The following is a 14,785-nucleotide window of genomic DNA, read 5'->3' as shown; positions in this document are numbered from 1 at the left end:
CAAAAAAAACATTACAGCGGATAGCAATGATCTAGCTTTATAAAACGGTGACTGCAAATTTCGACTGTTAATTCAACCGGAATTGTCACATCTGGGAAACCAATTGAAATTTTGGCTCGTCTCTTTTTTTTTTTTCTTTTTTTTTTTCGTTTGAGGGGGGATAAGCTCAGGTAACTAATGAGTTCTCAGCAACCTTATATGAATACGTACATAAATGCAAAGCATGCATGAAAAATATGAATGTTTATCTATCTGTCTATATAAGTGCATGTGTATGTGTTTGTGTGTGTGTGTGTGTGCCTGCGTGCGTGCGCGCGTGCGTGCGTGCGTGCGCGCGTGCGTGCGTGCGCGCGTGCGTGCGTGCGTGTGTAGGTGTACGTGTGTATTATGTATGTTTGAATGAATGAATGAATGAATGGAAGGGTGGATGGATAGATAGATGGATGGATGGATGGATGGATGTATAGATGGATAGATAAATAGATGGATGGATAGATGAAAGTATAAACATACATGACTGCGCGATTGTGCTATAACTTGATTGTGCTATAACCCTAATAATCTGAACCCTTGTAAAAAGCCGTAATTATAATAATTTTACTAATGACAATAACTTCTCCCAATACATTCGAACGGCACAAACCCATCAGTATGTGTTTTGCCTTTAGTTTATACTTTATATAATGACTTTAGGACATACAATGGTGCTGCTTTCCTAAATAAACACGTTTGACAACATAAAATCCTCAGGTACCAAACCCAATTACAAATGGGCGTTTAAATGACTGAGTCCACTGGAATGTGTTAGATAGGCGTTTATTAACTGCCTCTGTTAGTAGTTATCTTTCTTGAGGTAGAGTAGGGTGCGTGCACTAAGGGCGTATTGGATTGGCGGTCTTCTCTCTCAAATTGCCTTTCCAGCTGAATAAGGGATATGGATATTTCAAATAATGGTATCCGTCTCTTTACCATAATGGTTATGTAGGCACACCACTTTGTATGCGGATATTTCTGAAACATCTTAATCTGTTTTTGTGCAATGACGAATATGCCGCGTTGTGGTTCTAAGAGGGTTGGGAAGTTAACTGTCTTCTTAATGTCGTGGTCATGTTATTGGTCACATGAACATTGTTGTTGCTTTTAGGCTAGAAAGTAGAAAACCTGCAGTCCAGGGCCCGGATTCACTAACGCACTTACGATGGTAATATCATTGGTGACTACAGTTACCATGGTAACCAGACAGCGATAGTATTCACAAACACTTGCCATCAGAGTTACCATGGTAAATTTTACCAGTGGCCAGAGCACTAGTAACTCCTGGGAAAACGATGTTATCACGTGTTATCTCGTCAAAAAATCAATATCTAAGCAAAGTTTTGCGTTTATTTTTACACCTGATGTAACTAATATGATGACAAACCGATATCACAATGCTGACATAGTGAAGAAATGCAAATTTCACATGAAACTGGCAAGAATAAAATGCACACAAATTCTCGTAAAATTATAGGCCTACATTATACTAGAATTCATGAAACCGATAGATAAGTGAACTCTTAAAGAATTTTTCTCTGAGATAATTGTTCCAAATGCTATAGAAAAAACTACCTTGCTGATTAATAAACTGGCAATGCCAACGCTAAACGAGTATAGCAATATCTGTATCTGTCGGCATTTTGACAATAAACTCCAAAGAGCAGGGGCAAGAATAAGCTTGAAATGTTTCCTCTGACGACAAATGGCGATGAATAAGAATTTTGGTTGGCCCGGTTCTTTTTTTAACAATGATGAAAAATATATAAATAAAAAACTGTTTGGACTCTTTGGTTTGAGGTAAACAATAATATAGTAATATAACAGCATTTGCATTGGTTCCTATATATATAGTAAAAATATATCCCATATGATGGATATAATAAAATATACAATTTTTTTTCTACAAGTGTTTAAATAGTGTTCCAGCTGTGACGATTATCATAAAAAATTAAGAGTATCGCCAAAAGCACAATTGAAAAGCTATCTAGACCTGTTTCAAAAAACATTACAGCGGATAGCAATGATCTAGCTAACTTTATAAAACGGTGACTGCAAATTTCGACTGTTTATTCAACCGGGAATTGTCACACATTTGGGAAACCAATTGGAATTTTGGCTCGTCTTTATTTATTTATTTATTTTTTTTCTTTGGGGGGATAAGCTTGGGTAAGTAATGAGTTCTCAGGAACCTTCTCTGAATACGTACAACAATGCAAAGCATGCATGAAAAATATGAATATTTATCTATCTGTCTATATCTATATATATTTATATATCTCTATCTATATTCACTTATTTATCTCTGTGTGTAAGTGCATATGTGTGTGTGTGTGTGTGTGTGTGTGTGTGTGTGTGTGTGTGTGTGTGTGTGTGTTTGTGTGTGTGTGTGTGTGTGTGCTTGCGTGTGTGCGTGCGTATGTAGGTGTACGTGTGTATTATGTATGTTTGATTGAATGAATGGAAGGGTGGATGGATAGATGGATGGATGGATGGATATATGGATAGATAGATAGATGGATGGATAGATGAAAGTATAAACATACATGACTGCGCGATTGTGCTATAACTTGATTGTGCTATAACCCTAATAATCTGAACCCTTGTAAAAAGCCGTAATTATAATAATTTTACTAATGACAATAACTTCTCCCAATACATTCGAACGGCACAAACCCATCAATATGTGTTTTGCCTTTAGTTAATACTTTATATAATGACTTTAGGACATACAATGGTGCTGCTTTCCTAAATAAACTCGTTTGACAACATAAAATCATCAGGCACCAAACTCAATTACAAATGGGCGTTTAAATGACTGAGTCCACTGGAATGTGTTAGATAGGCGTTTATTAACTGCCTCTGTTAGTAGTTATCTTTCTTGAGGTAGAGTACGGTGCGTGCACTAAGGGCGTATTGGATTGGCGGTATTCTCTCTCAAATTGCCTTTCCAGCTGAATAAGGGATGTGGATATTTCAAATAATGGTATCCGTCTCTTTACCATAATGGTTATGTAGGCACACCACTTTGTATGCGGATATTTCTGAAACATCTTAATCTGTTTTTGTGCAATGACGAATACGCCGCGTTGTGGTTCTAAGAGGGTTGGGAAGTTAACTGTCTTCTTAATGCCGTGGTCATGTTATTGGTCACATGAACATTGTTGTTGCTTTTAGGCTAGAAAATAGAAAACCTGCAGTCCAGGGCCTGGATTCACTAACGCACTTACAATGGTAATATCTTTGTTGACTATAGTTACCAAGGTAACCAGACAGCGATAGTATCCACTAACACTTGCCATCGGAGTTACCATCGTAAATTTTATCAGTGGTCAGAGAACTGGTAACTTCTGGGGAAAGGATGTTATCACGTGTTGTCTCGTCAAAAAAAATCAATATCTAAGCAAAGTTTGGGGTTTATTTTTACACCTGATGTAACTAATATGATGACAGACCGATACCACAATGCTGACATAGTGAAGAAATGCAAATTTCACATGAAACTAGCATGAATAAAATCCACACAAATTCTCGTAAAATTATAGGCCTACAGTATACTAGAATTAATGAAACCGATAGATAAGTGAACTCTTAAAGAATTCTTCTCTGAGATAATTGTTCCAAATGCTATAGAAAAAACTACCTTGCTGATAAATAAACTGGCAATACCAACGCTAAACGAGTATAGCAATATCTGTATCTGTCGGCATTTTGACAATAAACTCCAAAGAGCATGGACAAGAATAAGCTTGGAATGTTTCCTCTGACGACAAAATGCGACGAATAAGAATTTTGATTGGCCCGGTTCTTTTTTTTAACAATGATGAAAAATATATAAATAAAGAACTGTTTGGACTCTTTGGTTTGTGGTAAACAATAATATAGTAATATGACAGCATTTGCATTGGTTCCTATATATACAGTAATTTATATCCCATATGATGGATATAAGAAAAATATATAAATATATTTTTATTCTACATGTGTTTAAATAGTGTTTCAGCTGTGACGATTATTAGTTTACATGTTACGTGATAAGGCGAAGGAACTTAATAGATTTTGTATAGCGCTCACTAATTGGTGGAACTGCATTACTATAGCCTTCTGTTGGCTACCATTAGAATGACTTGATTTACGATTGTAATTCAGTATCTCCAAACTACCATTTCTTCACGAATCCCGCTTTGCCATCACTGGTAAACGCAATGGTAAATGACCGCTGGTAAATGCGTTACGATCGTATGTTAGTGAATCCGGCCCCAGGAAGACGCAGAAAACTTATACTTGCCTTTAAGGTACTGCAATCAGGAAGCTGACAGACTATATAATGCATTCGCTCAAAGTGGATATCAATGCCAACGCAAATTTGCCCATACCTCGATAACAAGTTTATTTTTTATGCCGTTGTAAATAACTAATAATTTAGGACAGGCGTGTTTTTTTTTTTTTTTTTTTTTTTGTATTTGCTTGTGTAGGTATGCGTATGTTTTGTTTCATCCATGTGTGACTAAGCCAGCATCAGGGTCTAAACAAAAGCATTGCATGAGCCATTAATGCGAATATATCGGGTGTGCCGTACATTCATAAGTGTTACCGTTTTCACTGGTTTATTCAATCTTGCTTTTTCTGGAAGGGACATGGTTCCATTGCCCCCACCCCTCGCCTCTTTCAAAAATGTCGTAATTCTGTTAGGCCGTCACAACTTGAGGCCAAATGTAGTTTAGGCCACAAAATGTGTAGGACCCGAAAATCTTTGGACCTTGAAATGGTTACGCTAAATGCACCAATGAAAGCTCTTTTTCTCATCACGGAGACACATTCACCCCACGATTACGCCACGCAATGTTTCTATACAATTAGTTCATTTGGGTAGTAAACAATTTATGCCGTACGTTTAGAGGTGATTCAGCCGAACGGTTACGGCCGAAACGAAGGGGTCCGGGTAGTACTGGGGTCTATTTAATCGCATTTTGTATTACCTGTCAACAGATTAATATGTTTCTTGATAACAAGGTTTGTTGAGTAGACAGAACCTTCAATAACCGCGGTTCGGAAAAAATAATAAATATGAACGAAATGGGGGGTAAAAGGGTTGGGTACTTTTTAGTGCGTACTATTGCTCTCTAATAAGAACACTCGCCCATTAAGAAAAAGAAAAAAAATCACTTATACCACTTAATACAGTTACTGAATAATCCCCAGTCGCAGATATTGCCTTGAGTCCAGTCAGCGCAACTGATCAATGTCGAGGCTGTCCCAATCTTGGCAAGTGCTTCAACGCATCGACCACTACACCGTCCCCAATACTTTCATACAAGTGAGAAAGTTACCAAAACGATGCGTAATTATTGCCGTGATACTGAAGGCTCTCTCATAAGCTACATCTCATAAAATCAAATTCCAGTCAAGTGAGATACGCCGCTGCTAATGCCTTTCTTTAGTTACTTTCGCAAGATATTTTGCTTAATTTTTCATCTGCGTCAGGTTATGGCGTGATTGGATGGCAGCACAGTAGCTAAACCGGTCGTGAGGCGAGGTATTTCTCTGCGTGATCAAGTTTAAAGCTGAAATATCCATTGCGAAGAGGGAGGATTCTACAACGCTGTGCTAAAGAAACGGCTGATGAAAACATCGTGAGCAATGCTGTAGTTTGAGTTTGACTTCTTTTTCAACCTGATGTTCACAGACTATACTTGCCCTTGTCCGCTGCTTGTCGATATCGAGGTGGAGGGATAGCGGCCAGTAGTGTGCTGTTGCGAGAGAAAAGACCGTAATTCTTCGTTCAGACCAGAATATCGCCTCCATAATCAGTTAGTTGCATTTAGCAGGCATATAAAAACAGAAAGTACGTTGTACCACGGCTATTTCCTCGATATGCAGAATTACGGCTCGGCTTGAATCAGGCTTGAGTCAGGCTTGAGCCGGACTTGAGTCTAGGCTTGAAGGCGCGACCGACCGAACACTTCTGGTCGGCCGAAACAGAGTAGGTCGTCGGTCGGGTTAAAATGGCGCCTCGTCGGTGCTTTACGGACAAGGACAAAGCTCTCCTCTCTGTGCTTGTGAAAACAAATCCCATCTTGCAGAGCCACGCAGCCGACGCCACAACCGCGCATAAAAAGGCCAAGAAATGGAGGGAGATCGCAGAAATCTACAACTCGAATTGCAAGGGTCAGAAAAGGAACGTCGAGCAGCTGCGGAAGTGCTGGAAAAACATGAAGTTTAAAGAAAAGCAATTCAGTGCCTCGTAAGTACAAACCATCACTGTATTTTTCGAGTAGATGAAAGGAAGATTGCCAAGAAACTAATTGCCAAAGTGGTTGATGCTCTTACAGAGTGGGTGTGTCAAGTAGAGGCCGTAATATGCCTTTCCCGAAGGGTTCTTTGTGGGGGTCGAGTGGCTTCACGAAAGGGCACCTGATGGCACCAGTTTGGGACTTCTCAAAGAGTCCAGCGGATGATTAGTGTCCAGAGGGCTTTTGGAGAGGGTTGCAAGGATTTTTGCATAATTAGCTACCGGTGTGTTCCATTTAATGAAGGTTTAAAGAGATTAGTTGGTAGTTCAAAGGATTGTGGCATTTGGACTACATGGACTTGTTAGAAACTTGGTAGTTGCTGAGTCAGTTTTGCTGGTAACTCAACTTTATGACCATTTATCCCAAATTATGTTATATTCATAAATAGCTTCTTATTGTTTTATGGAATCTAAAAATAAAAATGCACTTGAGGGTAGACTACTTATCTGTTCCTACTTTAGCTTTGTCTTTGTTTCTATAGGCATAAATTAGCACAGCAGAGCTCACCAAAATTAGTAGCTTGGTACTTGATATCACCTTAGAGTGTATTGTTTTGATACATTGTTTGATATTTCTTGCTGGGTTGTGGTTTGTAGACCACAGCTGTTATATTGCATTATGGGCTTTTGTTTACTTAAAAATACCTTTAAATGTTGTTACCTTTGTAATTATGTATTGTTATTACAGTTACTTGTCTCCAAACAAAATTATTATTGAAATATATTAAACTTGTGCTATAGTAAAGGCCCTATGCCTTTGGCCTGATGTGGAGCACAAGAAATTTCCTGACATTACAAATTGCAATAATAGATATACTTCAATGTCGCCTTCAAAAATAAAAGGTGAGAATGATATTAATAATGTGGGCCTATATTGAATTATACAGAGCCTTGACCTACTGATTCTAAAAACTGCAGCCCCGTGTGCTACGAATAGTAAGGGTCCTCATCATTCCCGAACTCCCAAATCCAAGATCAGCGCTTGTGTGCCTTTACCTACAGATCTATCTAGCACAGTTGAGCACACGATATTGTCATCATTTTATACAATATACAATATATGGGTGCATTTGAGAATATCTTCACCTAGGAATCTAGAAAGAACTTCTATTGAAACAGTAATCAGATTTATTTGATAGTATCAGTTATACGATACAATTATATGCATATATATGATACTTCTTATGTTTTACCTTTATCAAACTTTAAAAGTAATGATTTGTAAATAGATATTTGCCAGTGGTAAATCATATGTGAAGACACTGGTTTTCAGAGTAGGAATTATCATCTCAATATTAATTTGATTAATGCATAGAGCACTGCATTACTGCCTAGAGCACTTCATGATGATTATTTTATCTGTAATCAGCGCATATCCTCATGAAAACTGCTTTTATCTCTGATGTGTGGCCTATAATATGAAGTCCAACACTAGAGTGGCACATTGCCAAGTGTTTGATGTGTCCTACATTTCAGCAAAGGCCAATAAATTTCCATGTTCTGTATACATTGGCTATTAGAACTCTTTATTTGATGGTACATTTCTATGAGAGTTTTATCTGACTAAAATGTAAATAGTGGATGTTTGATTAGTCTTTGACAGGTAGCCAATTAGTATGAGGCCAGTGATAAGTAATCAACTGTCATCTGATTATTTACCATCATATCAGAGCAAGACGTGAATTTCAAGAATTGACCTGTTCATTTGGTAGTCATTGAAGAATTAGAATAGATTTCCAATTTCCCAAATTAATTTCATGCAGGACAAAATTTCAATTTATATATATATATTTTATATATATATATATATATATATATATATATATATATATATATATATATATATATATATATTTTTTTTATATATGCTTACAGGAAAATGAATGAAATATATATATGAATTTTTGTAATTTTTCAGCAAGTTGCTCATCAGATAAATCGAGTTTCATAATCTACTCGTTGAATATCCGTTTTAGGACAAGTCATAACTATCATTCATAAGGTTTCTTTATTAAATAGAAGTTGGCAATGTATGAGTTTGGAAAAAGTTCTTGTATTTAGTCTGTTTAAAAGTTAGAAACAGGTAGGTATTATCAAGAATAAGTAATTAAGCCAAGAGTCAAAGGACATAATGCATTTGATTATTAAAAATAAAGAGGAAAAAGATGGATAGATGAGACAAGAAGGACTAGTAAGGAATCCTTGGTGACTAATAACTTCTGGAACCATTTGTAAAGACAATCCATAAACTAAGACAGTGGGCATTGTATGTATTCTTGCTATCTTGGCTACAATGGGTTAAGAGAAAAGTTTACTAACTAGGAGAAAGTAAATATGCATACTGTGAAAGTATAAGGGAAATACATTTTTCAAAATATTTTTAACCAGTAGCTCATAAAAATGGGGGAAAAACAAGCCCTTGGGGAAAAGTTGATTTCTCTCATTTTATTCATTATTTACTCAACAAGACCATAGGTTGATATTGAAATTACGAAAGAAATGCAAAAACAGTCATCCAATTCTCAATACTCACTGAATCCCCATCCTATCCCATGTAACTCCAAGGGGAGGAGGGGCATCTAATGGTGCAAGAAGGGCAGGGAAGAAATTTGTATAGATAGTAAAATGGTTAAGAATCATTGCTTGAAATGGTTTGTGACAAGATTTGGAACCTTAGGTTATAGCATAGCTCTATGGTGAGAATTAGACTTCTTCAATGATTATGATAAAACTCTCACATTATACTGAGTGAATTTTTTTCCCTTTGTTTCTTTATTTCATCATCATATTGAATCAATAGTGCGAAAACTTCTTGTTAATCGAAAAGTATGATATTCATAAATATGACTTCATAATTGATAACTGGGATTTTGTAGTATTTAAATTTTTATTTTATAATTTCCTTTTTTTATTTATTTCTTATTAGTAATACTAAGATTTTTGTAAAAAAAACTAGGATATAAGCTTCATACAGGTCTACACAGGAATAGGTAGGTTATAGGTTATATCAACATGTGTATGTATGTATGTATATATATATATATATATATATATATATATATATATATATATATATATATATATATATATATATATATATATATATATATATTCTCTCTCTCTCTCTCTCTCTCTCTCTCTCTCTCTCTCTCCCTCTCTCTCTCTCTCTCTCTTTGTCCTCTCTCTCTCTCTCTCTCTCTCTCTCTCTCTCTCTCTCTAACTTTTCTTTTCTCCTATCCTTTTTATTAAGTAGATCATAAAGCAGTAATGAAAAACTTGTTTGAGATGGAGTTCCTCAAGGGTCATTCTTTGAACTTATTTTAGTTTGCCAGTACCACTAACTCAAATGTTCACTACTCTCGTCAATCGCATTTCAAAGTAAAACAATAGTGAGAAGACAGTTCCTAAAATGGATTTCAAATAGCTACCAACTTTTATTTATAGATATGTATGTAATGTTTAATGTTATGTTCATAGGAAATATAAATAATGGTGTGTACAAAATTATCATACTTATAGTATTTTAGTATTTTATATTCTGCAAGAAAAAAGAATAATTATAACATGAAATTTGAAATGAAATCCAAAATAATGTATTATTTTGGTTAAATTTCCCAGGGAACTAGGATACTAAATGTAAAATTATCAGACTTAGGATATAGTTGCAAAATAAGTTAAATGATAGTGTGTTGTCATAAACCTTTGGCAGAGAAAACCACACAACAGAAATCTAAAGCATTTCAATTTGCCAACATGATTTGTATAAATGCAGACTCTGGGAAAATCCATCTTGCTGATATGCAAACAGAAAATGCATAGCATTTTGTATTTTCTTTAATATAATCATAGAATCCATACTTTATAACCATAGTAAGGTGCAGTGAATGCAGTTGTGATGACTTATTTTTTATTAGAAAATGAACATATCCCTCCCTCTCCCTCTCCCTCAGGTTATAAGAGAATTATGATGATAATGAAGATAATAATGACATCCGTAATCTGTAACTTGTTTTTTGTTAGCAAATTACAACTGTTATTGTTATTGATAATGGTCACAAAATATTTTTTTTTATTTGGTTGCCATGACAGGGCTACTGCCACAAGGGAGGGTTAATTGGAGGCTTTGCAGCAGAAATTGTCGTCATGTCAGTATGCACAGCCAAATAAAGCCAAAACTCGGGAACACTGAGTGGCTAAGGCGGTGAGCAGGGCTTTCTGTGATCTTTTTCCTTTACTTATGGCATTACCATTCATGTCTACAAAATTTTTGTACAGACAACTGAAACTTTTTTCTTCTATAAGATTATCATTTTCAATTTGCCTTAGCTTTATGTATCCATACTGTAAAATTTAATCGACACATCTTTGCTACTCAGGCAAAGGCCAACAGACTTCCACCACCTAGACAAAGCAAGATCAGTGGTTTCCAGCCTTTTTCATAAAGTGGCCACTGACCAGTATGTAATACTCTCCATGCTCCTGTTCAGTGACTGTCATCTTTTCAGATTAAATTATTACTGGTTATGAATAGTGCATTGGTGTTAATAGCTAAAGGACAAGATCACTTTATGGAAAGATTCCAATTTATTAATATGCCAGAGATAATTAGTATAGGTACTGTAGGTAAGATAAAATTCAGTTTAATTCAACGTCATAATTTTCATATTCCTCCATGACCCCTCAAAAAGTACCCTGTGGCCCCCAGGTTGGGAATCCCTGGACTAGATATTGTAGACTTCTCATGTAATTTACTATCAAATGAAGAGGTGACTCATGCTCTTTTGTGACACTGCACCTCCAGCTAATGGGCTTTAGGCTGTAGGCCATCCATCATAGATTATTGGAGGTTGTAATTGGATTTAAACAGAACGTTAGGAAAGTAAATAACACATTTTGTGTGATACAATCCACTGGTAGGTGATGATACATTTTTTTTATTTTGTGATGACTTTTTTTTTTTTTTTTTTTTTTTTTTAAGAAATAACCATTTGGCTTCAAAAAATGTTTTACATGTGTAACAATAATATCATTGCTTTCCTAATGATGTAAAAACACAACAGACAACCCATTCACACTCCCCATTCTCTTTTAGACCTGACTACCATTCAAACTTGATAATTTTTTGCCACCCCCTTCAGATGAGTTTCACATATTTTATTTTCTGTAAATATAGAATCTTGCATCCAGCTTGAATTTGATGATTTTTCATTAAGATTTTATAAACTCAATAAGTGTTTGACCACAAGGGGGTTGTATTATAGACTAGTAATATCTCTCTCTCTCTCCCCCTCCCCCTCCCCCCAAATGCAGTCCAACCCTCTGGTGTTCATGTTTTTATGCATCCAATACTCTTCAAAACACCTAACAACCAAGTACCTCCTTCTTATGGTAATAGTACAAGCCATATTGGCTTCTTTGCCGGTTTGAAAAAAAAAGAATTATCATCTTGTCAACAGTTACTTGGTATTTAACAACCTTTTAGGGGCAATTTTATAATTGTTCACATCCATTGCCATAATGGTTGTAGTAGTGGATTATTATCAGTATTATTTTTTTATATCAATCATCATCATCATCACCAATCATCATTTTCATATCATAATTGCCATCAGGATCATGATGATAATAATAATATTATTTTTATTACTATTTTGTTTTCTGTTTTTTCTTTTTCTTTTTTTTGGAGGAATATTTTTAATTATGATATTAGTTAATACTACGATTCATATTGATTTGGTTATTACTATAACTAGTACTGCTACCACCACCAATAATGGTTATAAGAAAATTATGATAATGATAATGAAGATGATAATGACATCCACTAGCACTGCTGTAAAAGAAAGTAAAAGACATCCATCCCAGCAGGCAGACTATGCAAGTCGGTTCAGCTTTATTCAGTTTATCTTGTTTTTGTTTGTTTATCTGCCTGTGGGGGGGGGGGGGCAACATGATCATCGTTTAATTGGATGTGTTATCTTCCGTATAAAATTAAGCACAATGTATGGGAGAAAAAACTACTGCATAGAGAAAGTTTATTATTATTATTATTACCATTTATGAAAACAAAGAAAGATATAACATATTATATATTATATGTTGTGTTCATCTGAGTGGATAAGGTTTGGATGTCTATGTATGTATTTTATAATTTTTGGGGAGTTGCTCTTCAGATATTAATTTATAAATTCCTGGATTATTAATAAAAAAAACATTTACTCTTTTCTTTTCCAGTGCTGCAAATGCAGTCAAAAACCGAGCTGGATTAACCCAGTCACAGGATGTGAATACGTCAAGTGAAATGGATGATGACCCAATTCATTTAGGGAGCGATGATGAACCTGAATACATTTTGCCTTCTGTGCATGGTTTGTCTATCTTGAGTTTCTTATTAGCTTTACTTGAGTTGCAGTTAAAGTTCTGTCTTTGCTGTTTTTACCCTGCATCTTGAAAATAGAAAGCTATATTATTATAATGTATGTTTCTGAGATAGATTTTTTGTGTTAGATTAAATTGATTCAATTTTTTTTTAGATTGTATAGCCAGTACTAGATAAATATTTGATTTAGAAACTTGTGCAAGCAAAAATAAGAAAGTTGCAATAATACTTCTTCCGCAGACGAGAGTCCAGATGTGATCGAGAATAGTATGCAGGAGGATGTCTTTCACAAAACTGGCTGTACAATTGTGGAGGGTTTGGAAAATGCTGTGATTGTAGAAAGTGACAGCAATCTCTCAGATCACAACTCCCCTGCCACATTTGTAAGGATTCTGCCCAAGCCACCTTCTGCCAATTTACAAACAAATGACATAGTGGAGGGCTCCAGGCTAGAATTTTCTGCAGTCAGAGAGATGTCTCCCCATATAGTAGAAAACAACCTTTCAAGACCAGGTTCGGCAAATTCTAGTGCGAGTGAACCACAGCCATCCCAAGCCAAGCAGTCACGCAAAGTTCCAAAGAAAACGGTGCTCAAGTACAGCAAAAAGTCAAGTGAACTGAACAATGGTCCCCTAACCGCAAAAATTACAAAAGAGAAAGCGTTGTCATCAGAATATAAAAAGAAAATGGAATACTTAGACCTCAAGGTGAAGCTACTTCTAGCTGAGGAAGAGAGAAAGAAAGAGAAACACAAGAAGGAGATGTATCTCCTTAATGCTCAGATACAGTATTGGAAAGAGAGGAGGAGAGATATGTCCGAAGATTTATTTGTGGTGCCTTGATTGACTGAACATTGTGTTTATGTGTATATTATATATACATTATAAATAAGTATGTATATATATTCTTATATATATAGAAATATCACACATGTCAACATGCTGTGTGTCTTTTCACAAGTTTTTATTTTGTATATGTATATATGTAATGCATAAATAGTATTTTAGAGATAATAGGTAGTAGACAAACAAGTATCCAGATAGCAGTACATAGAAAAAATATGTAAAAGCTAGAAGCATTTCATTATTTTGCTTTTCTATTAGCAAAGGGTACTTGTTCACAATGAACGTCCATGTAATCTCCCTGTTTTGTAAGGGAAAACTTGTTACCTAAAGTAAGATATGTCAGTCTCAGTTAATTTTCCAAAGATATGCTTTCCATTGTTATAATGTGTCTAATATTTGTAGCAAGGTATTTATTAAATATATATAAAAGGAATATATATTTTGTTGTTATGTTTAACAGTTTTTAAATCTTTATTTGGTTTATTGCAAAAAGAAAAAAATATGTTTTTCTTTTCACCTGTCAAGTACTCATTTTAACTATGTCACAATACCAAATTTGTATCAAGCAAATTGTGATTTGTTTGAAGCAATAAAAAAATGGTTCTTATTTTTTCCTTTTATGAGAGCTGTACAAGCTAACCTTTTTTATTGTCTCTATTTTTTTATTCTAACAATTGAAAATGTCATCAATTGCCTGTGAAGTTCATTGGTGCCATGCAATTGTTTTAGCATAAAAAGCTTTTCAAATTATTTTACCAAAGGAGATCCTATACTGTCTGATTATAAACCAAATATGCACCTTGTTTTTCAAAATCTTATCCTTTTTCTTTTTCTTTCTTCTCCAGTACATGTAAAAGATACTAGAGATTTTGTGATATGCTTCAACATAATTTAACATATGGCTGTAGAACTCAAATATGAATGATTATTTTGTGTCACAAAACTACAAGTATTATTGGTCATTGGTCATTTTCTAATGTTGACACTGTAATGTAGCAAAAGTGCACTTACAAATACTGTAAAAGCCTCCAAATATTTCATCACATCTGAGTATGTTTAGTTAATGACCATGAAAGATAATACCTAAAGCAATAGATTGTTAATGAAATAGAAAAAGCAGTATACACAAAGTTTGTTGGAAGCTTGCGAGATAACTAAGATAAAACATCTTGAATTTTATCTTCAGACTAGGACATGAAATCCATGGAGATTTAAAAGCATTATTTTATATTTCTA

At 35.0% G+C, this 14,785-nt stretch overlaps 1 protein-coding gene across 1 annotated transcript; it reads left to right on the top strand.

Annotated features, from left to right (window-relative positions):
• Positions 1 to 5,930: 5,930 nt before the first annotated feature.
• On the top strand, positions 5,931 to 14,153 carry LOC113815838 (myb/SANT-like DNA-binding domain-containing protein 3). The gene is made up of 3 exons (XM_027367851.2): positions 5,931 to 6,277; positions 12,560 to 12,693; positions 12,945 to 14,153. The coding sequence occupies exons 1-3, from the start codon at positions 6,039 to 6,041 to the stop codon at positions 13,544 to 13,546; spliced, it is 975 nt and encodes a 324-aa protein (XP_027223652.2). The 5' UTR covers positions 5,931 to 6,038; the 3' UTR covers positions 13,547 to 14,153.
• The last annotated feature ends 632 nt before the right edge of the window (positions 14,154 to 14,785 follow it).

The sequence above is a fragment of the Penaeus vannamei genome, chromosome 16 (genome assembly GCF_042767895.1).
Source record: "Penaeus vannamei isolate JL-2024 chromosome 16, ASM4276789v1, whole genome shotgun sequence".
NCBI lineage: Eukaryota > Metazoa > Arthropoda > Malacostraca > Decapoda > Penaeidae > Penaeus > Penaeus vannamei.
The sequence above is the reverse complement of the archived record's forward strand: the minus strand, read 5'-3'. Positions and strand labels throughout refer to the sequence as shown.